We start from the raw sequence: 16,496 nt of genomic DNA, 5'->3' as shown, positions 1-16,496 counted from the left end.
AAGAGGAAGACTTGTAGGTCACGGACATCCCCTTTCCAAGCCCAACTACTAATCTCCATTTTATCTCTTTTACTTATTGGACAATATCTTATTATGAAATTGTAACAAAAAGATTATTGAAAAAAGTGTCAGGGTTAATATCCCAACATTAATATCAACACATCTACTGGATAAAATTATGTAGAAATTTACCACCATAAATTTTACCAAGTTTACCATCATAGAAAGAAATGAAATTTCTTTTTACAAAAGACTCTTCCCAGAGCTCCCTTCATGTCTCTGTTCCTCAGGCTGTAGATGAAGGGGTTCAGCATGGGGGTCACCACAGTGTACATCATAGACATGACAGTCTCCTTAACAGTGGAATTATTAGCTGATGGACATAAGTAGAGACCAATAATTGTCCCATAAAACAGGGACACCACAGTGAGGTGGGAGCCACAGGTGGAGAAGGCTTTGCAGATGCCCTTGGCAGAAGGGACCTTAAGGATAGAGAAAATAATTCGTGCATAAGACATGATGATGACTAGGAATGGCAGGACAATAATGAGTCCTCCAACGACAAATATCACCAGCTCATTAATTTGAGTGTCAGAGCACGACAGCTTCAGCAGAGCATACATGTCACAGAAAAAGTGGGCGATCACGTTGTCTTCACAAAAACACAGTCTGGCCATGAGCAAGGTGTATAACATGGCAGGGACCGTGGTCAGCACCCAGGACAGCACCACCAGGAAGGAACACAGCCTGGGGCTCATGATGGTGGTGTAGTGCAGGGGGAAGCAGATGGCCACGTAGCGGTCATAGGCCATGGCCACAAGGAGGAAGTCCTCCAGGTCTGCAAAGAACAGGAAGAAGTACATTTGTGTCAGGCAGCCAGCATAAGAGATGGACGAGTCTTGGCTCTGCATGTCCTGTAGCAATTTGGGCATTGTGACAGAGGAGAAGCAGAGGTCAGAGAAAGACAGGTTACTGAGAAACAAATACATGGGTGTGTGGAGGTGGGGGTCCAGGCAAATGAGGACAATGATGAGAAGGTTCCCCAGGATGGTGGTAACGTACATGGCCAGGAACAGGACAAAGAACAGGTTTTGATGTTCTGACTCAATGGGAAGTCCCAGTAGAAGGAACTCTGAGACAACATTTTGATTCCTTCCTGTCATGCTCTGTCTCCAGTACCTTTAGGAAGAAATAACAATGCCCATGAAAACTTGAATTTCAAAATGAACATATTTCTATGATATATGGGTCGCTAGATGCTGAAGAATTGATGCTTTTGAACTGTGGTGTTGGAGAAGACTCTTGAGAGTCCCTTGGACTGCAAGGAGATCCAACCAGTCCATTCTAAAGGAGATCAGTCCTGGGTGTTCTTTGGAAGGAATGATGCTAAAGCTGAAACTCCAGTACTTTGGCCACCTCATGCAAGGAGTTGACTCATTGGAAAAGACTCTGATGCTGGGAGGGATTGGGGGCAGGAGGAGAAGGGGACGACAGAGGATGAGATGGCTGGATGGCATCACTGACTCGATGGACGTGAGTTTGAGTGAACTCTGGGATATGGTAATGGACAGAGAGGCCTGGCGTGCTGCGATTCATGGAGTCGCAAAGAGTCAGACATGACTGAGCAACTGAACTGAACTGAACTGAACTGAGATGCTTTTGCAAAAATACTTTATATCATTCTCATCACAATAATTACAATCTTTACAGGACTCCAAATCTCTATAATAGAATCTCCATGATTGGGAATGATTTATTGTCTTCACATTGCTTTAAAATATAGCAACATTCCAGATTTTTTAAAGCACACTCTTATTTTCTAGGTCCTGACACACACAATGTATAGGTTTTTCTTCTTACCCTCCATTAACTGTAATTGGCTTCTGTTTTGTCAATGTCTTCAAGATGATTGATGCTCCAGGGCTTTTCCTTTTTACCTTTTCATTTGGAAAAGATAAACTACCTGTAATTCTATATATACCATGAAGGAAAACTCATCTATTCCAACGGCTTTGATGATTATTTGAGCTTTAGTTGCAAATGTCTCTTTGACCTATGAAAGAAGATACTGAGTTGCCTAACTGCTATCTTCCCTTGGACATTACACCCTAATTTTCAGCAAAGAAACTCGTGATATCTCCTTAAGTCACTCAGTCCAACTCTTTGCAGCCCCGTGGACTGCAATCTACTAGGCTCCTTCGTCTATGGGATTTTCTAGGTAAGAGAACTGGAGTGGGCTTCCATTTCCTTCTCCAGAGGATCTTCCCAACCCAGGGATCGAACCCAGTTCTCCTGCACCGCAGACAGATGCTTTACCATCTGAGCCACCAGGGAAGCCCTTGCCCATCCTCCAATGTCTCCTTGCCACTTCCTCAATTCCCTTCTCCTTTGGCTTCTCATATTTCAGTAAAAGGGAATCCAGGTACTCCACAACCTGAAAGTTTTCTTTCCTTCCCTCCTTTGGTCATTATCAGCTTCCTGTGGGTATGTCCTACAGATCCCACCACTTGATTCTCCTACCCTTACAGATACTCCCATTAGCCACTCTCAATACCCTTGATCAGGCTGACATCATGTCCTTTCTCTACCATTGGAACGGCCTCTTAACTCGTCTCCCTGCTTCCAAGATTGAACCCTTCTCCTTTGGTATCCTTTGATCACACTGTTTATAGCTTTCTTCCCTACAGAATGGTAGGCTACCCATAGGAAAGGCCGTGTCTGCCGTCACGGCTGCAGCAGTGCTTGCAGCTGGCAGGGTGCCTGGACGTGGTTGATGTATCATAACACTCATCGGTTGCGCTTCCAGCTGAAACATGCATTCTTCCAACTTGAAAGACCACAAACTCTTTCAAAATTAGGAGTTTGCTGTCTGCTCATACTAAATCCTCCCAGAACCAGAAGTACTAGACTCAACTCCTAGTGCTAGCACTTTGGCACTGAATTTGACACTGTATTACCGAATTTATGGATGTAATTTGTCCCCTTGGAAAATGTCTCCACAACAGATACACTATTTTTTTCCACCATTACAGAGGATATAAACAGAGATATTTATCTATATAGATAAAATAAATATAGATGTACTCTCCAACTGGTTCATTTTCTTTCAAGAATCCTGATTAATCCATCTCAGCATGCCAAAAGCTGGCAACAACAACAAAAAAAAAAGCCAAGGAGAAACATCATTAGATGTGGGAAGTTCCTTCATGAAAGACGTAACTGAATCCAACATCTGGAATTTCACTCCTTGATGCAGGTTGATCCAGCCACGTCAACAGGTTTTACATGTGGATATAGGTACCAGCATCACAGTGGGATGTTGTCACTGATGATGCCATGAGCCTCTCACTTTCTTCACTCTTTAAGTCAGTAGTTCTCAGACTGGACTTCATTTAAGGCAACATAGTTCAGTGATTCTAAAAATTGATAACCCATTAAAATCCCCTGGGAGTTCTGGTAAACCCTGATTTTGCTATAGTAACTCTGTGCCTGCATTTTTTGGTAAGTACTAGTAACTTTACTATGGCCTAATGCTTCTGCAATTTAATCAGCACCCAGCTAATGCCCATGCCGCAGGCCATGGACTACACAGTGAGTAGCAAGGATACCTGATACATTTTAAAAATAAAGATTACTGAAGCCCTCAGATAAATTTAACCACAATTTTTTACTGGAATATAATTGCTTCAGTCAATGGTGTTGTGAGGAGTCAGATACGACTTGGAGACTGAACCACAATATAATTGCTTCACAATATTGTGTCAGTTTCTGCTGTGAAACATCCTTACAAAATTTTCTAAAGCTCCAAAGTGATTCTAATATAAAGTAGGGGTTCAGAACTATGATATTAATGCCTAGAATGAGCTGTCAGTATGCTGAAATTAGTCAATATCGTGGGAATAAATAATACGGTGAGTAATACACAAGAATGTTGTCATTAATGAAAGCAGATTATAACTGGTGGAATATCAAGAAACATTTCTCAAACATAGTGAAATTTTAGGAGGGAGAGGGGTGGAAAATAGGAGCATTACCATACCTGAAAAACTCTCCTGCAGAGCATCACACAACCTGGGAAACCAAGACCCTCAAGTGGGAAGGTTTCTAAGGGATTCGCTCATTCACCCTCTGCCCAACTTACCCAGTGTGTGAGGCTGACTCAGGACCCTGACCTGCGATCCTGCTCCCCTTTATTCACTAAAGCATGTAAAATATCACCCTCTGTAGTCATCACCTGTGTCTGAAACTTCCCTTCTCCATCTCCCATTCTGCACATCCTCGGGCTTAAGGGGCTCTGGATCCCAGAGGAGTCTGGATCCTGGAGGGATTTATTAAAGACAAAACAATTACACAGGACCTTTTTAGGACCAAAGCTCTCAGGGTCCAGGAGCAGTGACTGATTACAATCACTGATCACACCTGACTATACTTGGAGGGAAATTGAGGATGCAGAGCTCATGCAGGAAAGCCTAACCACTGCCTGTTTAGGGAATGCACAGCAGACCTTTGTGGTTGGAGCCACAGGTGGAAAGTAAAAGAGGGTGGTTTGTAAAGCCAAACTAGGAATATCCTAAAAATCTGCGGAGTGTAACAGGATGTTTTCTGTGGGCAACAAGAAGCCTTCAGTGGTTTGAGTAAAGTGTCAAGAAAAATACACATTTTGTTTTGGTTTTGGGGCCATGTTGGGCAGCATGTGGGATCTTAGTCCCTTGACCAGCGATCAAACCCATGCCCTGTGATGTGGAAGCAGAGTCTTAACCACAGGAACACCCGGGAAGTCCCCAAGACACATATTTTGGAAAGATTCTCAGGGTGGCAAAGTCTCAGTAAAACACCATTTCCCATAAACCACCTGACGCTAACAAGGGGTAGATATCTATGACACAATGATATGCAGATATATAGAAAGTACTAGAATAAGAGACAAGAGAAACTCTCCTTGATCATATTCCATTCTTCCTCAAGCCAAGATAAAAAAGAAAATCCAGTTTGAATCGCACTGAAGTACTTCAGCCTTCTTACCTCTGTGGGAAAACATTACTGACACCTGCCACTTCCATTGTCTCTAATACTCCCCAAATGTGTCAGAATACCTCCTAGTCTCCAGCTCTTCCTGCTGCTGCAGTTATCTATGGCCACAAAGCCATAATTAGCTATTTTTTGGCTGTGCTCTGTCTTCGTTGCTCTGTGTCGCCTTTTCTATAGTTGCGGTGAACGGGGGCTACTCTGCAGTGGTGGTGTATTCTCTTCTCGTTGCGGTGGCCTCTCTTGTTGCAGAGCGCAGGCTCTTGGCACACAAGCTTAAGTAACCGTGGCACATGGTCATGACAGAGATGCATGGAGAGCTAAAGTCCATGGGGTCCCAGAAGAGTCAGACATAGAAACTAAACAACAACAGAGATGAACTAAACTATTGCAGCAAAGGAGATAGAAAGCACTTGAGGTTCAGGGCAGGTCAAGAAGGCATCGGAGACATGAAAATAAATCAGAGGAGACAAGGTTAATGACAGAATAATGGAACCCTTTTCTCATGAAGAGATAAGTAAATATCTATATTCAGCAATGAAAAGTCTAGTTTAGCAGAGGTAAGCAGGGGAGTGAGAATTTTGAATTTTAAAGTATTGACCTCGAGGACAGAGTATTATTTAAAGCATGGTTTTGGTTATTTTTTACAAAAAAAATAAAAAGATAAATTGTTTAAAAAAGGGACACAGGAAGAAACGGCTCTCCTCTCCACCTCTTTATGTGGCAGACCTGGGTTCTAAGTGGCCTTTCTGGGAGCACGGCATGGCCTGGATGGTGGCCTCACAAATCTGGAAGGCCAGCTTTAGGAAGGGACCACTGGCCCAAGAATTTGCTGCCATAGCGGCACGCAGTCAGCCAAGGAGGCAGCGCATCCCAAATTAATGTGATTTTACAAGCTATCACAGCTGTGCTGTTTCTTTTAGTCTCCTCCATATTTTCAGGGCTTCCCTGGTGGCTCCGATGGTAAAGAATGCCCCTGCAATGCAGGAGACACAAGAGATCCAGGTTCGATCCCTGGGTCGAAAAGACGTCCTAGAGGAAGAAATGGCAACCCAGTCCAGTATTCTTGCTGGAGAATTCCACGGGCAGAGGAGCCTGGTGGCTACAGTCCATGGGGTCGCAAAGAGTTGGACACGACTGAGAAACTACCACTTTCTTCACTTCCGTATTTCCAAAGGGGACCTCGGGGGTTGTCTGGCTCAGTAAATATTAGTAGGCTGCTGTGGGCCCAGGTTCTGTGGTTTCAGTCTCTTCATTCATGGAATGTCTGTCCAAGGTAGTGGGGACAAGGGCAGAAGGAGAGGGTGTCTCCACAGTAAATGAGTAAATGGTCAGTAAACAGTAGAGTTTATTTTATCAGTAAATAAAACATTGGAAACAGTAAAGAAAAAAATGGGGGGGTAGAAAAATTAATTGGAAGTTTAAAAATAATGCTTCTTAGAGTAACCCGGAGAGAAAATTGAGCAAGATTCTGCTAGTAGGTCACTGACATCCCCTTTCCAACTCCTACTAGGTACCTCTGCCATATCTCTGTTACTTATTGTATAATATGTTACTATGGAATTTTAACAAAAACATCATTGAAAAAAGAAGTCTGGGTTAATATCCCCATATTAATACCAATATACCAACCACATAAAATTATGCAAAAATCCAAACTTGACCATCACAGAGAAAAGGGAGTTTTCTTTCTCCAAAAGACTCTTCCCAGGGCTCCCTTCATGTCTCTGTTCCTCAGGCTGTAGATGAAGGGGTTCAGCATGGGGGTCACCACAGAGTACATCACGGCCATCACAGTCTCCTTTACAGTGGAATTATTAGCTGACGGGCATAAGTAGAGACCAATAACTGTCCCGTAAAACAGGGACACCACAGTGAGGTGGGAGCCACAGGTGGAGAAGGCCTTGCGGATACCCCTCGCAGAAGGGACCTTGAGGGTGGAGGACACGATTCGAGCGTAAGATGTGATGATGAGTAGAAAGGGGATCACAAGGATGAGCCCTCCCGTGATAAATATCACCAGCTCATTCACTCGAGTGTCAGAGCAGGACAGCTTCAGCAGAGCAGACATGTCACAGAAAAAGTGGGCGATCACGTTGTCTTCACAAAAATGCAGCCTGGCCATGAGCAGGGTGTGCAACATGGCATGGAACGTGGTGAGTACCCAGGACAGCACCACCAGGCAGAGACAGAGCCTGGGGCTCATGATGGCGGTGTAGTGCAGGGGGAAGCAGATGGCCACGTAGCGGTCATAGGCCATGGCCACAAGGAGGAAGCTCTCCAGGTCTCCAAAGAACAAAAGGAAGTACATTTGTGTCAGGCAGCCAGCGTAAGAGATGGATGGGTCTTGGCTATGCATGTTCTGCAGCAATTTGGGCATTGTGACAGAGGAGAAGCAGAGGTCAGAGAAAGACAGGTTACTGAGAAACAAATACATGGGTGTGTGGAGGTGGGGGTCCAGGCAAATGAGGACGAGGATGAGAAGGTTCCCCAGGACGGTGGTAAAGTACATGGCCAGGAACAGGGCGTAGAACAGGTTTTGATGCTCTGACTTGATGGGCAGTCCCAGCAGGAGGAACTCTGAGACAATTGTTTGATTCCTTCCTGTCATGCTCTGTCTCCAGTATCTTTAGGAAGAAATAACAATGCCAATTAAAATTTGAATTTCAAAATGAACATATTTCTATGATATATGGGCCACTAGATGCTTTGCAAAAATACTTTATATCATTCTTATCACAATAATTACAATCTTTACAGGACTCCAGTTCTCTATAATCAGAGTCTCTATGATTGGAAATCATTTATTTTCTTCACTTTGCTTTAAAATGTAGCAATATTCCAGATTTTTTTAATTTTATTTTATTTTTAAACTTTACAATATTGTACTGGTTTTGCCAAATATCGAAATGAATCCACCACAGGTATACATGTGTTCCCCATCCTGAACCCTCCTCCTTTCTCCCTCCCCATACCATCCCTCTGGGTCGTCCCAGTGCACCAGCCCCAAGCATCCAGTATTGTGCATCGAACCTGGACTGGTGACTCGTTCCTTATATGATATTATAAGTATTTCAATGCCATTCTCCCAAATCATCCCACACTCTCCCTCTCCCACAGAGTCCAAAAGACTGTTCTATACATCAGTGTCTCTTCTGCTGTCTCGTATTCCAGATTTTTTAAAGCACACTCTTATCCTCTAGGTCCTGAGACACACAATGTATAGGTTTTTCTTCTTACCCTCCACTAACTGTAATTGGCTTCTGTTTTGTCAATATCTTCAAGTTGATTGGTGCTCCTGGGCTTTTCCCTAAACATGGTTCCCTTGTAATTCTATATATACCAAGAAGAAAAGCATCTACTCCAATGGCTTTGATGATTATTTAAGCTTTAGTTGTAAATGTCTCTTTAACCTATGAAACAGTATACTCAGTTGCCTGATTGTTATCTTCCCTTGGACATTACACCCTCGTTTGCAGCAAAGAAACTCATGATGTCTCTTTGCTGCCCTTCCGCCAATTCCCTCCTCCTCTAATTTATCATATTTCTCAGTAAAAGGGAATCCAGGTGCTCCACAACCTGAAAGTATTCTTTCATTCCCTCCTTTGGTCATTATCAGCTTCCTATCTGTGGGCAAGTCCTACAGATTCTCCTACCCTTTCAGATACTCCCATAGCCACTCTTGGCACCCTTGATCTGGCTGACATCATGTCATTTCTCTACCATTGGGATGGCCTCTTAACTCGTCTCCCTGCTTCCATGACTGAACCCTTCTCCTTCGGTATCCTTTGCTCACACTGTTTATAGCTTTCTTCCCTACAGAATGGTAGGCTACCCATAGGAAAGGCCGTGTCTGCTGTCACGACTGCAGCGGTGCTTGCAGCTGGCAGGGTGTCTGGGCATATTTGACGTATCATAGCACTAATTGGCTGTGCTTCCAGCTGAAACTTGCATTCTTCCAACTTGGAAGACTGCAAACTCCTTCTAAATTAGGAGTTTGCTGTCTGCTCCTACTAAATCCTCCCAGAAGTACTAGACTCAACTCCTAGTGCTAGCACTTTGGCACTGAATTTGACTCTGTATTACCGAATTTATGGATGTAATTTGTCCCCATGGAAAATGTCCCCACACCAGATACACTATTCTATTCACCATCACAGAGGATATAAATAGAGATATTTATCTATATAGATAAAATAAATACAGGTATAGATGTACTCTCCAACTGGTTCATATTCTTTCAAGAATCCTGATTTATCCACCTCAGCCTGCCTCAAAGCTAACCAAAAAAAGCAAAGGAGAAACATCATTAGATGTAGGACGCTCCTTCATGAAAGACATAATGGAATCCAACATCTGGGATTTCACTCCTTGATGTGGGTTGATCCAGCCACGTGAACAGGTTTTACACATGGACAAAGGTACTGATATCACAGTGAGAAGAATCATTGAAGAAAATCATAATTTTCTCAGAAATTTTTTCCCTGGCAAGTGAGCAGGCCCCAACTCTTGTGCCAAGAGTGTGACTGTGGATCACAAACCAGAGACAGGACTTGGGGATGTTATCACTGATGATGCCATGAGCCTCTCACATTCTACACCCATTAAGTCAGTAGTTCTCAGTCTGGGCTTCACATAAGGCAACATAATGCAGTGGTTCTAAAATTTACATGAATATAATAATAATAACCCATGAAAATTCCCTGGGAGTTCCGGAAAACCCTGATTTTGACACAGTAGGTCTGCTCCTGCATTTTTTTGCTAAGTACTAGTAACTTTATTATGGCATAATGCCTCTGCACTTCAATTAGCACCCAGTTAATGCCCATGCCACAGTCCATGGACTACACAGTGAGTAGCAAGGATACTTGATACATTTTAAAAATAAAAATTACTGAAGCCCTCAGATATATTTAACCACAGTTTTTTATTGGAATATCATTGCTTCAGCCCATGGCATCGCGAGGAGTCGGACATGACTTGGCGGCTGAACAACAACGTAAGTGCTTCCCAATATTGTGTCAGTTTCTGCTGTGCAACATCCATACAAAATTTTCTAAAGCTCCAAAGTGATTCTAACATAACATTAGAGTTCAGAACTATGACATTAATGCTTACATAGAGTTGTCAGTATGCTGAAATGATTCAATATCATGGGAATAAATAATACGATGAGTAATACACAAAAATGCAGGCATTAATAAAAATAGATTATAACTGGTGTAATATTAATAAGCATTTCTCAAACACAGTGAAATTTTAGGAGGGAGAGAGGTGGAAAAGAGGAGCATTCACTTCAGTTCAGTTCAGTCGCTCAGTCGTGTCCGATTCTTTGCGACCCCATGAATCGCAGCACGCCAGGCCTCCCTGTCCATCACCAACTCCTGGAGTTCACTCAAACTCACGTCCATCAAGCCGGTGATGCCATCCAGCCATCTCATCCTCTGTCGTCCCCTTCTCCTCCTGCCCCCAATCCCTCCCAGCATCAGAGTCTTTTCCAATGAGTCAACTCCTTGCATGAGGTGGCCAAAGTATTGGAGTTTCAGTTTCAACATCAGTCCTTCCAAAGAACACCCAGGACTGATCTCCTTTAGAATGGACTGGCTGGATCTCCTTGCAGTCCAATGGACTCTCAAGAGTCTTCTCCAACACCACCGTTCAAAAGCATCAATTCTTCATTACCATACCTGAAAAACTCTCCTGCAGAACATCATACAACCTGGGAAATCAAGACCCTTAGGTTGGAAGGACCATAAGTGACCAGCTCGTTCACCCTCTGCCCAACTTACCTAGTGTTTGAGGGTGACTCCAGGACCGTGACCTGAGATCCTGCTCCCCTTTATTCACTAAAGCATGTAAAATATTACCCTCTGTAGTCATCACCTGTGTCTGAAACCTCCCTTCTCCATCTCCCATTCTGCACATCCTCGGGCTTAAGGGGCTCTGGATCCCAGAGGAGTCTGGATCCTGGAGGGATTTATTAAAGACAAAGCAATTACACAGGACCTCTCTAGGACCAATGCTCTCAGGGTCCAGGAGCAGTGACTGATTACAATCTCTGATCACACCTGACTATACCTTGAGGGAAATTGAGGATGCAGAGCTCATGCAGGAAAGCCTAACCACTGCCTGTGTAGGGAATGCACAGAAGACCTTTGTGGTTGGAGCCACAGGCGGAAAGTAAAAGAGGGTGGTTGGTGAGGCCATACTGTGAATATCCTAAAATATCTGAGTGTAGCAGGCTGCTTTCTGTGGCAACAAGAAGCCTTCAGGGAGTTTAGTAAAGTGCCAAGAAAGACATTTTGGTTTTTGGCCATGCTGGGCAGCATGTGGGATCTTAGTTCCTGGACTAGGGGGTCTAACCTGCACCCCTTTAAGTGGAAACTCAGAGTCTTAACCACTGAACTGCCAGGGAAGTCCCAAGACACATATTTTGAGAAGATTCTCAAGATTGCAGAATCTCTCAGTAAAACACCATTTCCCATAAATGACCTGTAGCTAACTAGGAGTCGTTACCTATGTGACACAACCATATGCACATATAGAGAAAGTACTAGAGTAAGAGACAAAAGAAACACTCCCTGATTATATTCAATTCTTCCTCGAGCCAAGATAGAAGAGAAAACCCAGTTTGAATTCCACTGAAGTACTTCTGCCTTCTTACCTCTGTGGGAAAACGATACTGGCACCTGACCTGCATCGTCTCTAATACTCCCCTGATGTGTCAGAATACCTCCTAGATTCCAGCTCTTCCTGCTTCTGCAGTTATCTATGGCCACAAAGCCATAATTAAATTTTTTGTGGCTGTGCTGGGTCTTCGTCGCTGTGTGTGGGCTTTTCTGTAGTTGCCGCGAACAGGAGCTACTCTCTAATTGTGGAGTGTGGGCTTCTCGTTGCAGTGGCCTCTCTTGTTGCAGAGCACAGGCTCTTGGTGGCACACAGGCTTAGTTGCCCTACGGCATGACAGAGGAGCCTGGTGAGCTAAAGTCCACGGGGTAGCAAAAGGGTTGGACATGATTTAGCAACTAAACAAGAACCACAAAGACAAACTAAACTATTGTAGCAAAGGAGAGAGAAAGCGCACTTGAGTTCAGGGCAGGTCAAGAAGACACTGGAGACATGAAAATATATCAGAGGAGAGAAGGTTAAGAGACAGGATAATGCAAACCCTTGCTCAAGAAGAGATAAGTAAGTATCTTTATTCAACAATTAAAAGTCCAGTTTAGCAGAGGTAACCAGAGGAGTGAGAATTTTGAATTTTAAGTAGTATTGAGCTCGGGTATAGTATTAGTATTAATCACCCACTCGTGTCTGACTTTTTGCGACCCCGTGGACTGTAGCCAGCCAGGCTCTTCTTTCCATGGGATTCTCTAGGCAAAAATACTGGAGTGGGTTGCCATTTCCTCCTCAATAAAGAAATCTGTAACTGGCTGTGATCAGTTAATTGTAAGCACCACTGTACTTGGACCAGCCTGACCTCAAGAATAGAGTATTATTTAAAGCATGGTTTTGGTTATGTTTTAAAAAAAAAAAAAACATGATAAATTAACTGTTACAGAAAGGGACACAGATACTGAAGAAAGGGCTCTCCTCTCCACCTCTTTTTGTGGCAGACCTGGGTTCTAAGTGGCCTTTCTGGGAGCACGGCATGGCCTGGATGGTGGCCTGACACATCCGGAAGGGCCAGCTTTAGGAAGGGACCACTGGCCCAAGAATTTGCTGCCATAGCGGCACGCAGTCGGCCAAGGAGGCAGTGCATCCCAAATTAATGTGACTTTACAAGCTATCACAGCTGTGCTGTTTCTTTTAGTCTCCTCCATATTTTCAAGGCTTCCCTGGTGGCTCCAATGGTAAAGAATGCCCCTGCAATGCAGGAGACACAAGAGATCCAGGTTCGATCGCTGGGTCAAAAAGATCCCCTGGAGGAAGAAATGGCAGCAGCCCACTCCAGTATTCTTGCCTGGAGAATTCCACGGACAGAGAAGCCTGGTGGCTACAGTCCATGGAGTTGCAAAGAGTTGGACACAACTGAGCAACTAACACTTTCTTCACTTCCGTATTTCCAAATGGGACCTCGGGGTTTGTCTGGTTCAGTAAATATTACTAAGCTGCTATGGGCCCGGGTTCTGTAGTTTCAGTCTCTTCATTCATGGAATGTCTGTCCAGGGGGTGGGGTCAAGGGCAGAAGGGAGAGGGTGTCTCCACAGTAAATGAGTAAATGCTCAGTAAACAGTAGAGTTTATTTCATCAGTAAATAAAACACTGGAAACAGTAAAGAAAAAAGGTGGGGTGAGGCTACAAAGATTGGTTGGAAGTTTAAAAATAATGCTTCTTAGAGTAACCTGGAGAGAAAAAACAAGCAAGATTCTGCTAGCAGGTCACTGACATCCCCTTTCCAAGTCCTACTACATACCTCCGCCATGTCTCTGTTACTTATTGGACAATATCTTACTATGGAATTTTAACAAAAGGATCATTGAAAAAAGAAGTCTGGGTTAATATCCCAATATTAATACCAATATACTTGCTGCATAAAATTGTGTAGAAATCCCACCTTTAGCACCACAGAGAGAAGGGAGTTTTTTTTCTCCAAAAGACTCTTCCCAGGGCTCCCTTCATGTCTCTGTTCCTCAGGCTGTAGATGAAGGGGTTCAGCATGGGGGTCACCACAGTGTACATCATAGACATGACAGTCTCCTTAACAGTGGAATTATTAGCTGACGGGCATAAGTAGAGACCAATAACTGTCCCATAAAACAGGGACACCACAGTGAGGTGGGAGCCACAGGTGGAGAAGGCCTTGCGGATACCCCTCGCAGAAGGGACCTTGAGGGTGGAGGACACGATTCGAGCGTAGGATGTGATGATGAGCAGAAAGGGGATCACAAGAATGAGCCCTCCCGTGATAAATATCACCAGCTCATTCACTCGAGTGTCAGAGCAGGACAGCTTCAGCAGAGCAGACATGTCACAGAAAAAGTGGGCGATCACGTTGTCTTCACAAAAATGCAGCCTGGCCATGAGCAGGGTGTGCAACATGGCATGGAACGTGGTGAGCACCCAGGGCAGCACCACCAGGAAGAGACAGAGCCTGGGGCTCATGATGGTGGTGTAGTGCAGGGGGAAGCAGATGGCCACGTAGCGGTCATAGGCCATGGCCACAAGGAGGAAGCTCTCCAGGTCTCCATAAAACAGGAAGAAGTACATTTGTATCAGGCAGCCAGCATAGGGGATGGACAGGTGTTGACTCTGCATGTTCTGCAGCAATTTGGGCATTGTGACAGAGGAGAAGCAGAGGTCAGAGAAAGACAGGTTACTGAGAAACAAATACATGGGTGTGTGGAGGTGGGGGTCCAGGCAAATGAGGACGAGGATGAGAAGGTTCCCCAGGACAGTTGTAATGTACATGGCCAGGAACAGGGCATAGAACAGGTTTTGGTGCTCTGACTCGATGGGCAGTCCCAGCAGGAGGAACTCTGAGACAATAGTTTGATTTCTTCCTGTCATGCTCCGTCTCTAGTGTATTTAGGAAGGAATAACAGTGTCCACAAAAACCTGAATTTCAAAATAAACATATTTCTATGACAGAAATATGTTAGGTGTTCTGCAAAAAAATATTTTATATCATTCTCATCGTAGTCATAATAATCTCAACAGTACTGCAAATCTCTATAATCAGAATCTATGATCAGAAATGACTTTCTTCACTTCCTTTTAATGCGCAACAATATTTCAAATTTTCTAATATACTCTTGTCCATTAATTTCTGAGACAGAAAATGTGGTGGTTTTCATCATACCTGCCTAGCTGGACATCCTCACAAACTGCAATTGGCTCTTGCTTTGTCAGTATCTTACATGTCGATGTTCTGGGACTTTTTCGTGAATGCTGCTCTCTTATAACGGTGGTACATATACCACCAAGAAAAATTCTTCTACTGAATGGCTTTGCTTACCATTTAAGACTCACGTGTAGATTTCTCAGGGCTTCCCAGGTGGCTCAGTGGTAAAGAATCTGCCTGCAAATACAGGAGATGCAAGAGACAGGTTCAATCCCTGGGTCAGGAAGATCCCCTGGAGGAGGAAATGGCAACCCACTCCAGCATTCTTGCCTGGTAAATCCCATGGACAGTGGAGCCTGGCAGGCTACAGTCCATGGAGTCACAAAAGAGTCAGACACAACTTAGCAGCTAAACAACAGCAACAACAAATATATACATTTTCAGATCAACAGATCACTGAAGAAATTCATGACCCCCTGCCCCACTCCAAATTCCCTCCACCTCTAGTCTCCCATATCCCCAGAAAAGAGTTTCAGGAGCTCCAGATGAAAACATGAGAGTTGTCTCTTATTCCCTCCTTTCTTTTATCCTCAACATCCAATCTGTCAACACATCCTATATATTAATTTCCTTTCTCACTCATCCATTCTTTATCCCCTTGGGGCTGGTTGATCTAGCCGTGTCAACAGGTTTTACACCAGGACATTGGTACTGGCAGACTTTCCTGGTGGCTCAGTGGTAAAGAGATCTCTTTCCCATGCTATCGTTTTCCTCTATTTCTTTGCATTGATCATTGAGGAAGGCTTTCTTATCTCTCCTTGCTATTCTTTGGAACTCTGCATTCAAATGGGTATATCTTTCCCTTTTCTCCTTTGTCTTTCGCGTCTCTTCTTTTCACAGCTATTTGTAAGGCCTCCTCGGACAACCATTTTGCCTTTTTCCATTTCTTTTTCTTTTTGCATTTTTTTCTTAGTCCATCTTAAAGGAGATCAATCCTGAGTATTCATTGGAAGGACTGATGCTGAAGCTGAAACTCCAATACTTTGACCACCTGATGCAAAGAACTGACTCATTGGAAAAGACTCTGATGCTGGGAAAGATTGAAGGCAGGAGGAGAAGGGGACGACAGAGGATGAGATGATTGGATGGCATCACTGACTCAATGGACATGAGTTTGAGCAAGCTTACCATTGGAGTTGGTTATGGACAGGGAAGCCTTGTGTGCTGCAGTCCATGGGATCGCAAAGAGTTGAACACGACTGAGTGACTGAACTGAACTGAAATGAATGCCCATTTTTCAGTCCATGGACTACATAGTAAGTAGCAAGAATACATGATGCTTTAAAAATTAAGATTACTAGATGCTTCAGAAAAATGTAACCACAATCTTTGAGAGGAAGCACATACAAAGCTTTTAAAGCTCCAAGGTGATTCTAAAATAAAGCAAGGGTTCAGAAGTATGGCATCAATGCCTACCTCAAGAGTTGTTCAGTTCAGTTCAGTTCAGTCGCTTAGTCGTGTCCGACTCTTTGCGACCCCATGAATCGCAGCACGCCAGGCCTCCCTGTCCATCATCAACTCCCGGAGTCCACCCAAACCCATGTCCATCGAGTCAGCGATGCCATCCAACCATCTCATCCTCTGTCGTCCCCTTCTCCTCCTGCCCTCAATCTTTCCCATCATCAGGGTC

At 44.0% G+C, this 16,496-nt stretch overlaps 3 protein-coding genes across 3 annotated transcripts; all 3 read right to left on the bottom strand.

The window, feature by feature from the left end:
* Positions 1-218: 218 nt before the first annotated feature.
* LOC123465514 (olfactory receptor-like protein DTMT) lies at positions 219-1,238 on the bottom strand. The gene has a single exon (XM_045164698.1). It carries the CDS (start codon positions 1,161-1,163, stop codon positions 219-221), a length of 945 nt encoding a protein of 314 aa, XP_045020633.1. The 5' UTR covers positions 1,164-1,238.
* Positions 1,239-6,224: 4,986 nt separating this feature from the next.
* LOC123465513 (olfactory receptor 1E5-like) lies at positions 6,225-7,648 on the bottom strand. The gene has a single exon (XM_045164697.1). It carries the CDS (start codon positions 7,634-7,636, stop codon positions 6,692-6,694), a length of 945 nt encoding a protein of 314 aa, XP_045020632.1. The 5' UTR covers positions 7,637-7,648; the 3' UTR covers positions 6,225-6,691.
* A 5,599-nt stretch (positions 7,649-13,247) lies between these two features.
* Positions 13,248-14,545, bottom strand: LOC123465512 (olfactory receptor-like protein DTMT). The gene has a single exon (XM_045164696.1). It carries the CDS (start codon positions 14,530-14,532, stop codon positions 13,582-13,584), a length of 951 nt encoding a protein of 316 aa, XP_045020631.1. The 5' UTR covers positions 14,533-14,545; the 3' UTR covers positions 13,248-13,581.
* Positions 14,546-16,496: the final 1,951 nt, after the last annotated feature.

Source organism: Bubalus bubalis, chromosome 3, assembly GCF_019923935.1.
Source record: "Bubalus bubalis isolate 160015118507 breed Murrah chromosome 3, NDDB_SH_1, whole genome shotgun sequence".
Classification (NCBI taxonomy): domain Eukaryota; kingdom Metazoa; phylum Chordata; class Mammalia; order Artiodactyla; family Bovidae; genus Bubalus; species Bubalus bubalis.
Note: the sequence above shows the minus strand (reverse complement) of the source record. Positions and strands in the feature narration are given on the sequence as shown.